General features: G+C 54.0%; 1 protein-coding gene across 2 annotated transcripts in view; it reads right to left on the bottom strand.

The window, feature by feature from the left end:
• Positions 1 to 15,265, bottom strand: part of LOC136631797 (myosin-10-like) — a 150,640-nt gene that overhangs the window by 45,628 nt on the left and 89,747 nt on the right. For both annotated transcript variants that reach the window (XM_066606165.1, XM_066606164.1), the window contains exons 10-18: positions 14,612 to 14,755; positions 9,860 to 9,955; positions 9,160 to 9,278; positions 8,929 to 9,081; positions 7,925 to 8,098; positions 7,647 to 7,820; positions 7,116 to 7,230; positions 2,100 to 2,293; positions 394 to 515 (exon numbers count right to left, since the gene is read on the bottom strand). In XM_066606165.1, coding sequence (XP_066462262.1) covers positions 394 to 515; positions 2,100 to 2,293; positions 7,116 to 7,230; positions 7,647 to 7,820; positions 7,925 to 8,098; positions 8,929 to 9,081; positions 9,160 to 9,278; positions 9,860 to 9,955; positions 14,612 to 14,755 — 1,291 coding nt within the window. The remainder of the gene's footprint in view (positions 1 to 393; positions 516 to 2,099; positions 2,294 to 7,115; positions 7,231 to 7,646; positions 7,821 to 7,924; positions 8,099 to 8,928; positions 9,082 to 9,159; positions 9,279 to 9,859; positions 9,956 to 14,611; positions 14,756 to 15,265) is intronic.

Genomic DNA, 15,265 nt, shown 5'->3' with positions numbered 1-15,265 from the left:
ACCGACTACACAGCACAGGCGGCTGTAATAAAAGGAGGTCATGTGTGGAAGGGCTAGTTAATGTTTTACATACTACGCTTTCCTCACACGGACAGGGGAGAGAAGGGGAGACACACGGTTCACAGCGCTGACATGCTGGGAAAGTCTGAGGAACACAAACCTTCCTGGCCGGCACTGTGATTGGCTGTTTGTGGTGTCGGCCCCCTGGACAAGGTGTTAGTACCGGCCCGTTACCCACTGTGGGGACTGCGATCAACGGCGGAATCCCAAACATTAATCTATGTGGCTGCTGCACAGAGACCGGACAGCAGTGATGTAAATGTACTGCTGGTGGTATGACGGAAGCCGACGGACCCCATTATAACACAGCAGGGGGCGGTACAGGACTCTTACCTCTGTCTGAACTCCTGGAAGATGATTCTGTTGGGGAAGCCCTGCCTGCAGATCCGGATCCCCTCCAGGACGCCATTACAGCGCAGCTGGTCCAGCACCAGGTGAGGCTCCAGTTTTCCAGCCTAATGAATATAGATGGATGGTAAAAACAGCGCGAAGCCTGCAGAAGGGTGAAGACTTCCCCAAACGTCAGACTAGACATTTCTTAATATTCTCCTGTGTTTGGGCCATAAAACGATAAACGGAGGATTATATTTTTGCTACAGAACGTTATGGTGCAGATTTATAAAGCGGTCCTTGTTGCCCCTAGCAACCAATCACAGTGCGACGTTCATTTTACCAGACTGGTTGCTCGGGGCAACAAGGACATTTGCTCTTTGAGGCAGAGTTATAAATGTGCTCCGAAATGTTCTTTTAGATGGTAACCAGCGGCTTCTCTTGCATTAAAGCAGCCACGGTCTGACCAAGCCGCAACGCTGCGTCTACATCAGTAATCCCTCAATGATCGGCCGCTCACCTCAGCCGAGTTCATTACCTGCTTTACCAAAAGCCCTACAAGAATCCTAGCAAGAGGAAAACAATAGACCCGAGGCAGCATATACATATATCACAATAGCATATACACTGAACGGCCCCTTTATTAGACCCCCGGTTCTCTCCTGATTGGCGCTCCCCCGTACGGTAATTCTCCCCGTGACCCCGGCGTGCGGCACAAAATCACGTGACAAGTTTTCCGCGGATCAGTTTCAGTGTGAATCCACATTAGATGGAAAAATCCAGCGATCGGAGCGACTTCCAACGAGGCCGGTCGTCGATGCTGGACTAGCCGGGGGCTCACTGCCAACCGCGGAGGGTTTACTGATGTAACGGTGTGGAGAGTATACAGAGAATGGCGCGATCAAGGAAAACACCCAGTGAAAGGGGATCCTGGGTACGGAAACAACCCATCACTGAAAGGGGTCGGAGGAGGATGTCAGGAATCGTTCTGACCAACAGGCTGCACAGTCAGCTGAATACAACGCTGGAGCTCCAACTAACGTGTCCGAACACACAACTCGCCGTTCCTCCGCACGGATGGTATAACAGCGGACGACCAGTTCCAGCGCCATTCTGTCTAAGAGGAACAGAAAGACTCCAGCGAGCAAAAGAGCGCAAAACTTGTATCACTGAGCAGCGGAAAAACATCTCCAGGTCAGATGGGTCCAGATTCCTGTTGCTGATGGGAGGCCAGAATTTGGCACAAGCAGCATGAATCGCTGACCCCTTCCTGTCAGCCGGTCAGAACATGTCAGCACCGCCATCTAATCTGCAGCAACTACAAGAAGCTTCCTGTCCGCAGGGGCCGGTATTCCTGCAGGACCATTTCATCACTGAGTCGAGGCTACGCTACAAGGAATCGCTGCGGGTCTGAAGGCCGAAGGAGTCCAACGCTACTAGATGGGGGGTAATAAAGGGGCGGTCAGTGTATGAAGCAGATATACATTATACAAAGATGTGTGACTGATACAATGTATATGATCGTTTACCCTCTGGCATTGGGTAACACAACCCTCCATTTAGGAACAGGTGACAGAACGAGGGGAAACTTTTTCTTTTTCTTTGATTTGCACAAGCCGACAACATAACACAAAAAGTGAGCGGGTCTGCAGACCTTCCGGCCCCCTCCGGCCCCCTATATGTGGAAGCACACGTTGTAATGCTCTTACTCTCTTCTCGTGGTTGGGGATGATGCAGCGCACAAAGTTGGGGTTGGTGTTCCTTAGGGTGGACATAAGTTTGGACAGAGACTCTTTATAAAGTTGTCCAACTGTGCGGAACATTCCCTTCTTGGTCTTGTATGAAGATCCGAACGACATCTCGGCCATTCCGCTCATTTGATCCAGTCCGACGATTCTATCCACTGAAGGCAAATCAGAGAGAGAGTGATGAATACGAGGCGCACATGAAGGTATTTCATAGGTCATGAGTTTTCATGAAGACGTGTGCAAGCAAACACTCATCCAGTCCACATCACACAACGAGCACGCCACGGACGTCCGCGGGGGCCGAGACATTCTATGGTGAAAACACTCATGAACTTGTCTCATACTGGAACAGGATGAAGCGACCACAACGCCACAAGACCGGCACGCTCAAAGGCAGGCTACATTCAATATCCCCGATGACCTGAATGGTCCTATAGGAACACTAAGTCCAGAAATAAGGCTTTACAGTGAAGAGCGGGTAATCTCGGCCCGCTGTCCATCCGTCTGCACAATGCTGAAACAATCTTGTAGGAATCCTGCAGAGAACATGCGCGTTACCCTCCTACTGATCGGTTCAAATATCGGGCAGGTGGTCCGCTGAAGGGGTGCGGCTTACCTAATGAGGAGGGGGGGGCTTACCTGATGAGGGTGGGGCTTAATCTTTGTTTCCTACAGCATGCAGAGCAGAGCGGGGAGGCTCCTGCTGCAGCTAGATAAAGGATGGTGAGCAGGAAGAGGAGAGGACATGGCTGACAGGATCCACCAGTATGAAGCCCCATTAACACACAACTATTATCGCTTCATAGCCATCGTTTGAGTGATACCCGTAGTGTGTAAATACTCCCATCTTTCACTCTTGGGCTGAATGATGATTTTTAGCTATGCATAAAATCAATCGTTCAGTCGGAGTGAAGATAACACAGACCGCATGCTGTGTTCGCGGTCTATGGTGCTGAATACTCCACGTGATCTGCTGATTACCTTGTATTCAGCAGACAGCCTGTGGCAGGACAATAGAGCTGTATGCAGAGAACAGACCCGCTATGTTCTCTGCATACCCGTAGGGTCATTAACATGCAAATGAAGGACACATTAGTGTCCATTAGCAGCTTATGCAAAACAATCTTTTGATTATCTTTGCGTGTAAATGGACCCTTAGGCTTTGTGTCTGACTGCAAGGTAATTGGCTGCAGCAGGAACCTCCCCCCCCCCTCTGCCCTGTGTGCGGTAGGAATCAAAGATTAAGCCCTGCCGTCATTGGCTACACCCCACCACTTCAGCGGACCACCAGCCCGAAAATGTAACAGATCTGCAGGAAATTAACCCGCTGCTAGGCTCCACCGCGGCCAATGGGCCCCCCTTCTTCTAAGGCCTCATTAACTCGTTGTAATTGCATTCCAGGATAGGTTTCCTACGGGTTGCAGACGGCGGCCATTATGCTCATTTCCTACACAACCTTTTGAAGGGAGGAACGGCCAAGATACTTTCCTCTCTTTAACTTTTTGTGCATTTTCTGTCTTTAGCGTTCCTATACCACGGTAAAAAGGGAATCTCTTCCCAAAAAGGGAATCTCAGCACGGAGCCGCTTACTGCAGGAATAGCAGTTCAGAGTCATTCCTTGACAACGGGGAGTTGCTTTATAAACAGATAGCATTGAATTCACTAGCATTACCCAGAAGGCAACATTCTGGTGATGCTAAGCGGCCCCCCAGGCTGATGGGTTGGGTCCTCTCCGGACACACAGCGCCCCCCAGCACAACTTGTTCTGGACTCCCAACTCATTCAATGGGTAAATCTCTCGGCTTTGATTCCCCCTGGTGATATCACGGTATGAGCCCTGAATGTTATATAGCATGCCTTTAATAAGACGGGAAGCGGGAGGCTACAGAAACAATGCAGGCGGGAGCGAAGCGTCTATCGCTGGATGCGTGAGTCACAGCCGCCGCGGATGGAGATCAGAGCGAACAACTCGATAACCTACTTTCACCGGGGCCCTGCGGCAGCACAGCGTAGGTGTCAAAGAAATAAACCGCCTGAATGTTCTGGATATCTAAAGAAATACAGCATTGCCAGGAGGGGAAGGATATTGTATGTCAGGGGGTGAGATGGGTTAAGTGTCAAACATTACAAAATCCAGTATGGGATATTAGCAGTTGTCAGAGTGAAAGAGCAGTGGATGTCGGCATCATGGTGGGTGCCAGGATGGCAGAGCAGTGGGTGTCGGTATCGTGGTGGGTGCCAGGATGGCAGAGCAGTGGGTGTCGGTATCATGGTGGGTTCCAGGATGGCAGAGCAGTGGGTGTCGGCATCATAGTGGGTGCCAGGATGGCAGAGCAGTGGGTGTCGGCATCATAGTGGGTGCCAGGATGGCAGAGCAGTGGGTGTCGGTATCATAGTGGGTGCCAGGATAGCAGAGCAGTGGGTGTCGGTATCATGGTGGGTGCCAGGATGGCAGAGCAGTGGGTGTCGGTATCATGGTGGGTGCCAGGATGGCAGAGCAGTGGGTGTCGGTATCATGGTGGGTGCCAGGATGGCAGAGCAGTGGGTGTCGGCATCATAGTGGGTGCCAGGATGGCAGAGCAGTAGGTGTCGGTATGATGGTGGGTGCCAGGATGGCAGAGCAGTGGGCATTTGTACAATAATAGGTGCCGGGTAATAGTGGGTGTTGGTGTGGATAGCAGAGAGTATGAATATGGAATGTTGTGTGTATCGGGACAGGATAGCAGTGTATGTCAGTATAATAGGGGGTGCCAGGATGGGAGAGCAGCACGTATCGGGGTGGCATAACAGTGGGTGTTGGGATGGAACAGTTGTGGGTGTCAGTATGGAACAGCAGTGAGTATGAATGTGGGATGCAGCGGTGTCAGGGCAGCAGTTAGTATGAATATGGGGTGTGGCGATTGTCGGGACAGCAGCGGGTAGACATATGGGGTGTGGCGGTGTCGGGACAGTAAGGAATATGAATATGGGGTGTGGCGATTGTCGGGATAGCAGCGGGTAGACATACGGGGTGTTCAGTGTCAGGACAGCAGCGGGTAGACATACGGGGTGTTCAGTGTCGGGACAGCAGCGGGTAGACATATGGGGTGTTCAGTGTCGGGACAGCAGCGGGTAGACATATGGGGTGTTCAGTGTCGGGACAGCAGCGGGTAGACATATGGGGTGTTCAGTGTCGGGACAGCAGCGGGTAGACATATGGGGTGTTCAGTGTCGGGACAGCAGCGGGTAGACATATGGGGTGTTCAGTGTCGGGACAGCAGCGGGTAGACATACGGGGTGTTCAGTGTCGGGACAGCAGCGGGTAGACATACGGGGTGTTCAGTGTCGGGACAGCAGCGGGTAGACATACGGGGTGTTCAGTGTCGGGACAGCAGCGGGAAGACATACGGGGTGTTCAGTGTCGGGACAGCAGCGGGAAGACATACGGGATGTTCAGTGTCGGGACAGCAGCGGGTAGACATACGGGGTGTTCAGTGTCGGGACAGCAGCGGGTAGACATACGGGGTGTTCAGTGTCGGGACAGCAGCGGGTAGACATATGGGGTGTTCAGTGTCGGGACAGCAGCGGGTAGACATACGGGGTGTTCAGTGTCGGGACAGCAGCAGGTAGACATACGGGGTGTGGCGATTGTCCGGACAGCAGCGGGTAGACATACGGGGTGTTCAGTGTCGGGACAGCAGCGGGTAGACATACGGGGTGTTCAGTGTCGGGACATTAGTGTTGTGCCCAATAGTAAGTATATTAGTTGAGTTTGTAAAGATAGAGGTGAGGAGCAGAGAACACACAGCGTATATGTCGGGCGCCCGGATTATAGATTGTGTCATTATAATGGGATGGTGTTCAAGGAAAGAATAAGGAAGGAAAAGCAAAGCGAAAAGAGAAAGAAAAGTTATAGTGAAGAGGAGAGCAGAAACAAGAAGCCGTTAGTAATGCCAGAACACAGCAGAGATCACACACAGTGGGGACATCATCTCATAATAGGGCATCGGGATGAAGACGTCTTCCCACGCTGCTCAGAGAGCTGTAAGAAGCGGGTTTGGTCTTCGTATGTTACTATACCGCAAAACAAGGGATGGAGTAGCATAGAAGACCGCGCTGCTCCATCCATCAGAGCAAGAAAACAGATCAGTGTAATGGAGGCCAAAACCCCCCATGGGGAACGGATGCCACTAGGTGACATTAGTGCCGGTCCCCCGTTACCTTGGTAGGCCACTGCTCATACATGGCCGCCCCGCCTGCACACTCCTCCGGGTTGCTGTGAGGGAAAGCAGCCGTGCATACGGACCAGGATACAGAGGATGAGCCCCAGCGCTCACCCTGGTCATGTGACCGCTCCACATGGACCCCCGGGATAGAAGTTTTTCTATTTACGGCTCTTGTGAATTTGAGCAGAAATCGTTCAATGCCAATGTGAAAAAAAAATCCCTCACTTGCCATCCGCAGTGGTTTAAGCTGACTTTTCAAGCTCACTGGCTTGTCGTTCCGTGTAAACGCTCCCTGCTCAGCGCTTCCCATAGGAGGTAAAGCAGACGAGAAGCCAGTGGCAAGTCTTTGTTTGAATGCTCTGCATGAGCGCGGACGACCTTAGCGACGACATCAGCGCTTGTGCCGACGTCCAGAAGACTGTCAGCCGTGTAAAAGGGCCTTTACCAGGTACAATGGTGGCTGCGCCCGGTATCACAGCTCAGTATCATCCACCTAAATGTAACTGCATTGCGAAGGGCTGCGGTGCCAAACAGACCTGCTGCAGAATGTACTGAGCTGCGAGTGCGAAGCAGTGAAGGGGTGCAGTGCAGGGGGTCCTGGGAGCAGGCCCCCCACAATCTGATGGCTAAGACCATCAATATGGAGTCCTGAAAACCTCTTCTTTGTAATCGGATTTTTTTGTAAACAAAAAAGTTTCCTAAAAGTCCAACTACAAGAACCGCAAACCCCCCTAACAAAGGAAACCCTCATCGGACTGCTCCCGGCACTCACCATCTTTCCAAAGCTCTGCTGTGAATTTGTCTGTACTCTGATGAAGAAGAGTGGCAACGTTGTCATTCAGAGGATCCATGTTCTTCATCAGCCATTCGTCAGCCTTGTAATCCACCTACGACAACCAGAAATGACCATGATATAAGTAACACCCCCCGGCGGACATTTATACCATCCCAATGGGACATGACACACGGTATATAGCGTGCAGAGTACTGACTACACATACGTGTCCGGGGGTGGTGGATACTTCTAATCTTTAGTGCCTCGGTTCAGAGTAACTGCTGCTAATGGAGCACTAAAGAGGTCTTCCCCCACCGGATGTGCCGCTCCATCTACTTTGCATCGAGCCTCTTGTGCGACGCGCCGCTATACGCTTTATACGCTTTCCGCTTTCAGCGCTGTTACACCTATATGTTTATTTAGTACCCCGGACTGCAGTTTTATTTTACCCCGTGGCATTAATGTAACACTAATATATAAACGTTCCCATTATCCGACAGGCGCCAGCAGCTCCGCGCAGCCTCCCACCTTTCCAGCATAATGGATGATGCAGAGGTCCGCCTTGTCTCGGAGTTGCCTCGGTTTCTGGAATTTCGGATGCGTGCCAAGCTCTTGGATGACCTTCTCTACAAAACTTTTATCAGTGGCCTTTGGGAACCAGCACTCCTCATCCAGCAGCGACAGAACACCTGGGGGGTTCGCCTGGGACCACAGAGCAGAACGGGGATTAGAATGAAGTGTAAAGTGCTGCAGAACATAAACGGAGCGGGACTGTAGGGAGCGGTGCGGGGGATCACCCATCTTACCGGCCTCTCAATCAGATCAATACAAGGCTGCAGGTCCAGACCAAAGTCGATGAAGTTCCACTCGATGCCTTCGCGCTGGTACTCCTCTTGCTCCAGGATGAACATGGTGTGATTAAAGAGCTGCTGCAGCTTCTCGTTGGTGTAATTAATACAGAGCTGCTCAAACGAGTTCAGCTGCGGACAGGAAAGGACATCAAAGGAGAAGTTAATGGTTCAGCCAAAAGCAAGGCTTCCATAAGTGCACCCCCCCCCCCCCCCCCCCCACCGTATTCCAGTATAGATCTCAACGGGTGCTGCAGTAGCTGCAACCAAAAGTTTCCCAGAAATAGAAAAAAAGAAATAACTAGTGAAAACTGATTTTTTTAAGGCATTGCCCGAGACATAGAAATACGCCAACGATCCCTCGGCCATACAGAGCTCTGATCCTCCCCGTTAGAATAGGTTTACATGACCTGTCTGGACATACGTGTGCTGCAGCCAATCGCTGACGCTAGCGGCCTCGTGCCGTGTACAGCGGAGGCCTGTGATTGGTTGCAGCAGTCGCGTGTGTACAACATGTCATCACTGTAGTCAAGTAAACAAATCCCAAATAGCCGTTTGCTGGGGGTGCCGAGAGCGGGGTCGGCCGAGACTCGAATTCGTGCATCTTGAACAATCCCTTTAATGTTGGTCGGACCTGCAGATTGTAGCAGCAGCGGCTGATCTGCTGTACATGGCTGGGGCCCGACGTTCCCTGCTGGATTTCAATATGCCTAATGCTTATGGAGTCTATGGCCAGCTCTAGTCGCTGACACACAGCTAAGATCTGGATGCGGTATGTGCATCGCTGGGTATGTACTATTTACTAGTGTCCCCGGCTCCAGTGCTGCGGCCTGCAGATAGCGGTCTACATCGCGTGAGCGTCTCCTACAGAAGAGAGAAGGATCCCGATTCCAAGAACACGTACGGCGCACACGGACTTCCTCCAGGCAGCAGAAACGTACGAACTAAACGGTGAGATTTACCTCGAAGATTTCGAAGCCAGCGATGTCCAGAATCCCGATGAATGAGGCGCCTTGTCTCTTCGTCCTATCCAGAGCTCTGTTAATGCGATGAACCAGCCAACGGAAGAGCCGCTCGTACAGAGCTTTGGCGAGCGCTTCCACGGCGAAGTCAGCCTGTAGATAAGGGAGATCAGCGCCAATGTCTGGTATGTCATCAGAAGTACATTTGTGGTCAGGTTATCGGACTCTCACCTGTTCCTTCGTTTGGGCCTTTTGAACATAATCGCGCCCCACTTTAATCTTTGGCATCAGGATGGCTCGGGTAAATTCGGTCACGTTGAGTCCCAAGAGATGACAAAGTTTCTGAGCAGCTAAGACATAGAAAGACCGTGGTCACTAGTATGTGGAACAGGGCTCAAGGAAGAATTCAGGTTCTCACAGCAATCCTTAGTCTACAGATACCAAGTCACTTGGGGGGGGCAACACGGAGCACAAAATGACTTGTCTGCAGGTCTTACAGGGGATGTCGAGTTATCCTCTATCCACCAAACAGGGGATAATGTAAAGGGCTTATCCAGGCAGCGGCCGCTGACATACACCGGGGTCGGGGCAGAAGCACTACTCCAACTCCTGTGTAGTAGCCGGCGCTCGTAATAGCAAGTGCAGCTCTCCCTGGGTGCAAGGATGCACTGGCCTGGCAAACAGCTGATCAGCGGGGTTCCTGAGCAGCGGACACCCCTGATCTAGTATTGATGGCCCACCCTGTAGATCGGCCATCGATAGTCTACAACTGGAAAACCCCTTTAAATTTAACATAAAAAAGCAAGTGTGCAAAAATGTGCAAATCCTCCTCACTGATTGGTTACTCACAGAAGGAATCCCCTCTGTAGCAGCCAGAGATCCTACATGAAGCACAATGCTGATAAGGAGCCATCGGCGTAGAGACGCTCACCTGTGTTATCTGGCATGGAAGCTTGGTCTGTGTTCCTCTCCTTCCGGAAAATAATATTACCGAACTGAAGGACTGCGGACACCATCCTCAGCATAGCTGCAAGCGGAGAGACATAGAAGGAGAGATTACAAAGTCTATACGTATATATACTGTATATACGCCAGCTACTTCCATAAGGACAGGCCTGCCGCGGCCCCGACACCTTCCTGCTCCCCTCTACAAACCTGCGGCGGCTCTGACACCTCCTGCTCCCCTCTACAAACCTGCAGCGGCCCCGACACCTTCCTGCTCCCCTCTACAAACCTGCTGCGGCCCGACAGCTTCCTGCTCCCCTCTACAAACCTGCCGCGGCTCTGATACCTTCCTGCTCCCCTCTACAAACCTGCCGCGGCCCCGACAGCTTCCTGCTCCCCTCTACAAACCTGCAGCGGCTCCGATACCTTCCTGCTCCCCTCTACAAACCTGCGGCGGCTCTGACACCTCCTGCTCCCCTCTACAAACCTGCAGCAGCACAGACACCTTCCTGCTCCCCCTCTACAAACCTGCAGCGGCTCCGACACCTTTCTGCTCCCCTCTACAAACCTGCGGCGGCTCCGACACCTTCCTGCTCCCCTCTACAAACCTGCAGCGGCTTGGACACCTTCCTGCTCCCCTCTACAAACCTGCAGCGGCTGCGACACCTTCCTGCTCCCCTCTACAAACCAGGAGCGGCTCCGACACCTTCCTGCTCCCCTCTACAGACCTGCAGCGGCTCCGACACCTTCCTGCTCCCCTCTACAAACCTGCCGCGGCTCAGACACCTTCCTGCTCCCCTCTACAAACCTGCAGCGGCTCTGACACCTTCCTGCTCCTCTCTACAAACCTGACGCGGCTCCGACACCTTCCTGCTTCCCTCTACAAACCCGACGCGGCTCCGACACCTTCCTGCTCCCCTCTACAAACCTGCAGCGGCTCCGACACCTTCCTGCTCCCCTCTACAAACCTGCAGCGGCTCCGACAGCTTCCTGCTCCCCTCTACAAACCTGCAACGGCTCTGACACCTTCCTGCTCCCCTCTACAAACCTGCAGCGGCTCCGACACCTTCCTGCTCCCCTCTACAGACCTGCGGCGGCTCCGACACCTTCCTGCTCCCCTCTACAAACCTGCAGCGGCTCCAACACCTTCCTGCTCCCCTCTACAGACCTGCGGCGGCTCCGACACCTTCCTGCTCCCCTCTACAAACCTGCAGCGGCTCCGACAGCTTCCTACTCCCCTCTACAAACCTGCAGCGGCTCCGACACCTTCCTGCTCCCCTCTACAAACCTGCATCGGCTCCAACACCTTCCTGCTCCCCTCTACAAACCTGCGGCGGCTCCGACACCTTCCTGCTCCCCTCTACAAACCAGGAGCGGCTCCGACACCTTCCTGCTCCCCTCTACAAACCTGCAGCGGCTCTGACACCTTCCTGCTCCTCTCTACAAACCTGACGCGGCTCCGACACCTTCCTGCTTCCCTCTACAAACCCGACGCGGCTCCGACACCTTCCTGCTCCCCTCTACAAACCTGCAGCGGCTCCGACACCTTCCTGCTCCCCTCTACAAACCTGCAGCGGCTCCGACAGCTTCCTGCTCCCCTCTACAAACCTGCAACGGCTCTGACACCTTCCTGCTCCCCTCTACAAACCTGCAGCGGCTCCGACACCTTCCTGCTCCCCTCTACAGACCTGCGGCGGCTCCGACACCTTCCTGCTCCCCTCTACAAACCTGCAGCGGCTCCAACACCTTCCTGCTCCCCTCTACAGACCTGCGGCGGCTCCGACACCTTCCTGCTCCCCTCTACAAACCTGCAGCGGCTCCGACAGCTTCCTACTCCCCTCTACAAACCTGCAGCGGCTCCGACACCTTCCTGCTCCCCTCTACAAACCTGCATCGGCTCCAACACCTTCCTGCTCCCCTCTACAAACCTGCGGCGGCTCCGACACCTTCCTGCTCCCCTCTACAAACCAGGAGCGGCTCCGACACCTTCCTGCTCCCCTCTACAAACCTGCAGCGGCTCTGACACCTTCCTGCTCCCCTCTACAAACCTGCAGCGGCTCCAACACCTTCCTACTCCCCTCTACAAACCTGCGGCGGCTCCGACACCCTCCTGCTCCCCTCTACAAACCAGAAGCGGCTCCGACACCTCCTGCTCCCCTCTACAAACCTGCAGCGGCACCGACACCTTCCTACTCCCCTCTACAAACCTGCAGCGGCTCCGACACCTCCTGCTCCCCTCTACAAACCTGCGGCGGCTCTGACACCTTCCTGCTCCCCTCTACAAACCTGCCGTGGCTCTGACACCTTCCTGCTCCCCTCTACAAACCTGCAGCGGCTCTGACACCTTCCTGCTCCCCTCTACAAACCTGCAGCGGCTCTGACACCTTCCTGCTCCCCTCTACAAACCTGCAACGGCTGACACCTTCCTGCTCCCCTCTACAAACCTGCAGCGGCTCCGACACCTTCCTGCTCCCCTCTACAAACCTGCCGTGGCTCTGACACTTTCCTGCTCCCCTCTACAAACCTGCAGCGGCTCAGACACCTTCCCGCTCCCCTCTACAAACCTGCAGCGGCTCTGACACCTTCCTGCTCCCCTCTACAAACCTGCCGCGGCTCAGACACCTTCCTGCTCCCCTCTACAAACCTGCAGCGGCTCTGACACCTTCCTGCTCCCCTCTACAAACCTGCAGCGGCTCCGACACCTTCCTGCTCCCCTCTACAAACCTGCGGCGGCTCCGACACCCTCCTGCTCCCCTCTACAAACCTGTGGCGGCTCCGACACCTTCCTGCTCCCCTCTACAAACCTGCCGTGGCTCCGACACCTTCCTGCTCCCCTCTACAAACCTGCGGCGGCTCCGACACCTTCCTGCTCCCCTCTACAAACCTGCGGCGGCTCCGACACCTTCCTGCTCCCCTCTACAAACCTGCAGCGGCTCCGACACCTTCCTGCTCCCCTCTACAAACCTGCGGCGGCTCCGACACCTTCCTGCTCCCCTCTACAAACCTGCGGCGGCTCCGACACCTTCCTGCTCCCCTCTACAAACCTGCAGCGGCTCCGACACCTTCCTGCTCCCCTCTACAAACCTGCAGCGGCTCCGACACCTTCCTGCTCCCCTCTACAAACCTGCCATGGCTCCGACACCTTCCTGCTCCCCTCTACAAACCTGCGGCGGCTCTGACACCTTCCTGCTCCCCTCTACAGGTTCTGTTAACCCAACAGGGCAGACTTACTATTTCCTGCGGTACCAGAATTCCTTATTAGTTTGCCACAATTTGGGCTGAAATCATTCATACAAACATATTAGTGATTTGCGCCCGGAACAGATGTTGGAGCTTTGCCGCTAAAAGTGTCTAAAAAGGTCGGCACAAGCTTGTCAGGTTTTTAACACGCCAGATTTCGTACTGATTGGCACCATTAAGAACGGGTCTAAAATGTGGGGCTTCTATTCTGGATCGCTGGGAGGAGGAGGGAAAGATTCTCTTTTTTGTTTGTTTTATAAAATTTTGAGGCTTTTGTATTTTTTTTATATAAGTTGGATGACCCCTTTAAGTGGTGGTGGGGTGAATAAGCCCCCTTCAAGCAATGCTACTATCAGTCCTCAGTGGATGGCATTATATCCTCCTCTCATGCACACGGCAGGTCCGGATCCCGCCTGCAGGTGACGCTGCGTACCTGTGTGCAGGCAGTCCACACAGACTCTTCTTCCGGTTTCTCTGTACGGTGGATGGTCCATACGGCTCGCCGTCAGATACGCGCAGTATAGATTTTTTTTTTTTAAACGCTGTCCGTTCCCAATGTCACGTTGGACGGCTTCCATTGACTTCAACGGAAACCATCCATGCGGGAACCGCAGGAAAATGGAGAATTTTCATCTGTGAGCGGAAACCACAATTAGCTTCCGCTCGTATGCATGAAGAATCTTTTTTCCATTGCATGCTATGGAGGATTATTGTTGCCGAATCGGGAGGCGGTCGCCTGCTCCGTATTCCACAGCAAAAATCCACCCGTGTGCATCGGGCCTAAAGCATCAATTAGCATCTTATTGTATCCCACATAATGCCAGAAAGATGGAAGAGGTCTCCACGGTTCCAGCAGGGGTGCGAGTACAGGAGCGCCGAGAGGCCTTTACAACGGCCGACCATCACTCAGTCTGAATGCTGGCAGTGACCGAACAGCCGACAAGAATTCATTCCTCATTCAGTTTCTGCACGCTGGTCGGCCATCTATAAATGGCTGCCTATTTACTGTGAATGGAGGCATGTGACCAGAAGGGCCGCTCCCCCTCCAATCAGGTGACACCTTACAGGTGAAACGCGCATCACCAAACCGCGGCGTTTCAGAGTAAAACCAACGCAGTTTACAAGCACAGTTTTTCATTTGCAATTAACATGCGTATCAAAAATTCTGCGGGACTGTAGAAGGAGCGCGCTCCGAGCGCAGAGCGGGAACACCGCCATAGAGGGCGCTAGTACAAAGACTATTATCCCCCCATCACCCTAAAATGAGGCAGACGTTCCTCTCTGGATGTTAGGATATAAATGAGGGCCTGCACGCATCTCCCACACGAGCTCTGCATCCGTTCTGCCCGCTGCGTATCCTCACCTTCATAAAACCTGATCCACGTCATGAATGCGACTCTTAATGCAATCCATGGGATACAATTCATCTGCTGGCCCTTTAAACCCGCGCCCGCCCCGCCCCCCACTCTGGACAATGGCATTCCTTCCGGTTACTTACACATGATTTCTTCATGATTAATGGCCATGATTTTCATGGACTCCATCGTCTCCTGGAAGATCTCTTTGTCCTGCTGACCAGGAATGGTGACGTTCCCGTTGGACAGGAAGCGATATTCATTGAAGCCCTCCAGTAACAAATCACCTAGAGGCGACACAAGAGCACATATCAGTCCCGGTACGTATAGCAGTCCAGGTACCTTCAGCAGCCCCGGTACCTACAGCAGCCCCGACACCTACAGCAGCCCCGGTACCTACAGCAGTCCCGGCACCTACAGCGGCCCCGGCACCTACAGCGGCCCCGGCACCTACAGCGGCCCCGGCACCTACAGCGGCCCCGGCACCTACAGCGGCCCCGGCACCTACAGCGGCCCCGGCACCTACAGCGGCCCCGGCACCTACAGCGGCCCCGGCACCTACAGCGGCCCCGGCACCTACAGCGGCCCCGGCACCTACAGCGGCCCCGGCACCTACAGCGGCCCCGGCACCTACAGCGGCCCCGGCACCTACAGCGGCCCCGGCACCTACAGCGGCCCCGGCACCTACAGCGGCCCCGGCACCTACAGCAGCCCCGGCACCTACAGCAGCCCCGGCACCTACAGCAGCCCCGGCACCTACAGCAGCCCCGGCACCTATAGCAGTCCTTGTCTGGTCA

The sequence above is a fragment of the Eleutherodactylus coqui genome, chromosome 6, assembly GCF_035609145.1.
Source record: "Eleutherodactylus coqui strain aEleCoq1 chromosome 6, aEleCoq1.hap1, whole genome shotgun sequence".
In the NCBI taxonomy this organism is placed as follows: domain Eukaryota; kingdom Metazoa; phylum Chordata; class Amphibia; order Anura; family Eleutherodactylidae; genus Eleutherodactylus; species Eleutherodactylus coqui.
The sequence above is the reverse complement of the archived record's forward strand: the minus strand, read 5'-3'. Positions and strand labels throughout refer to the sequence as shown.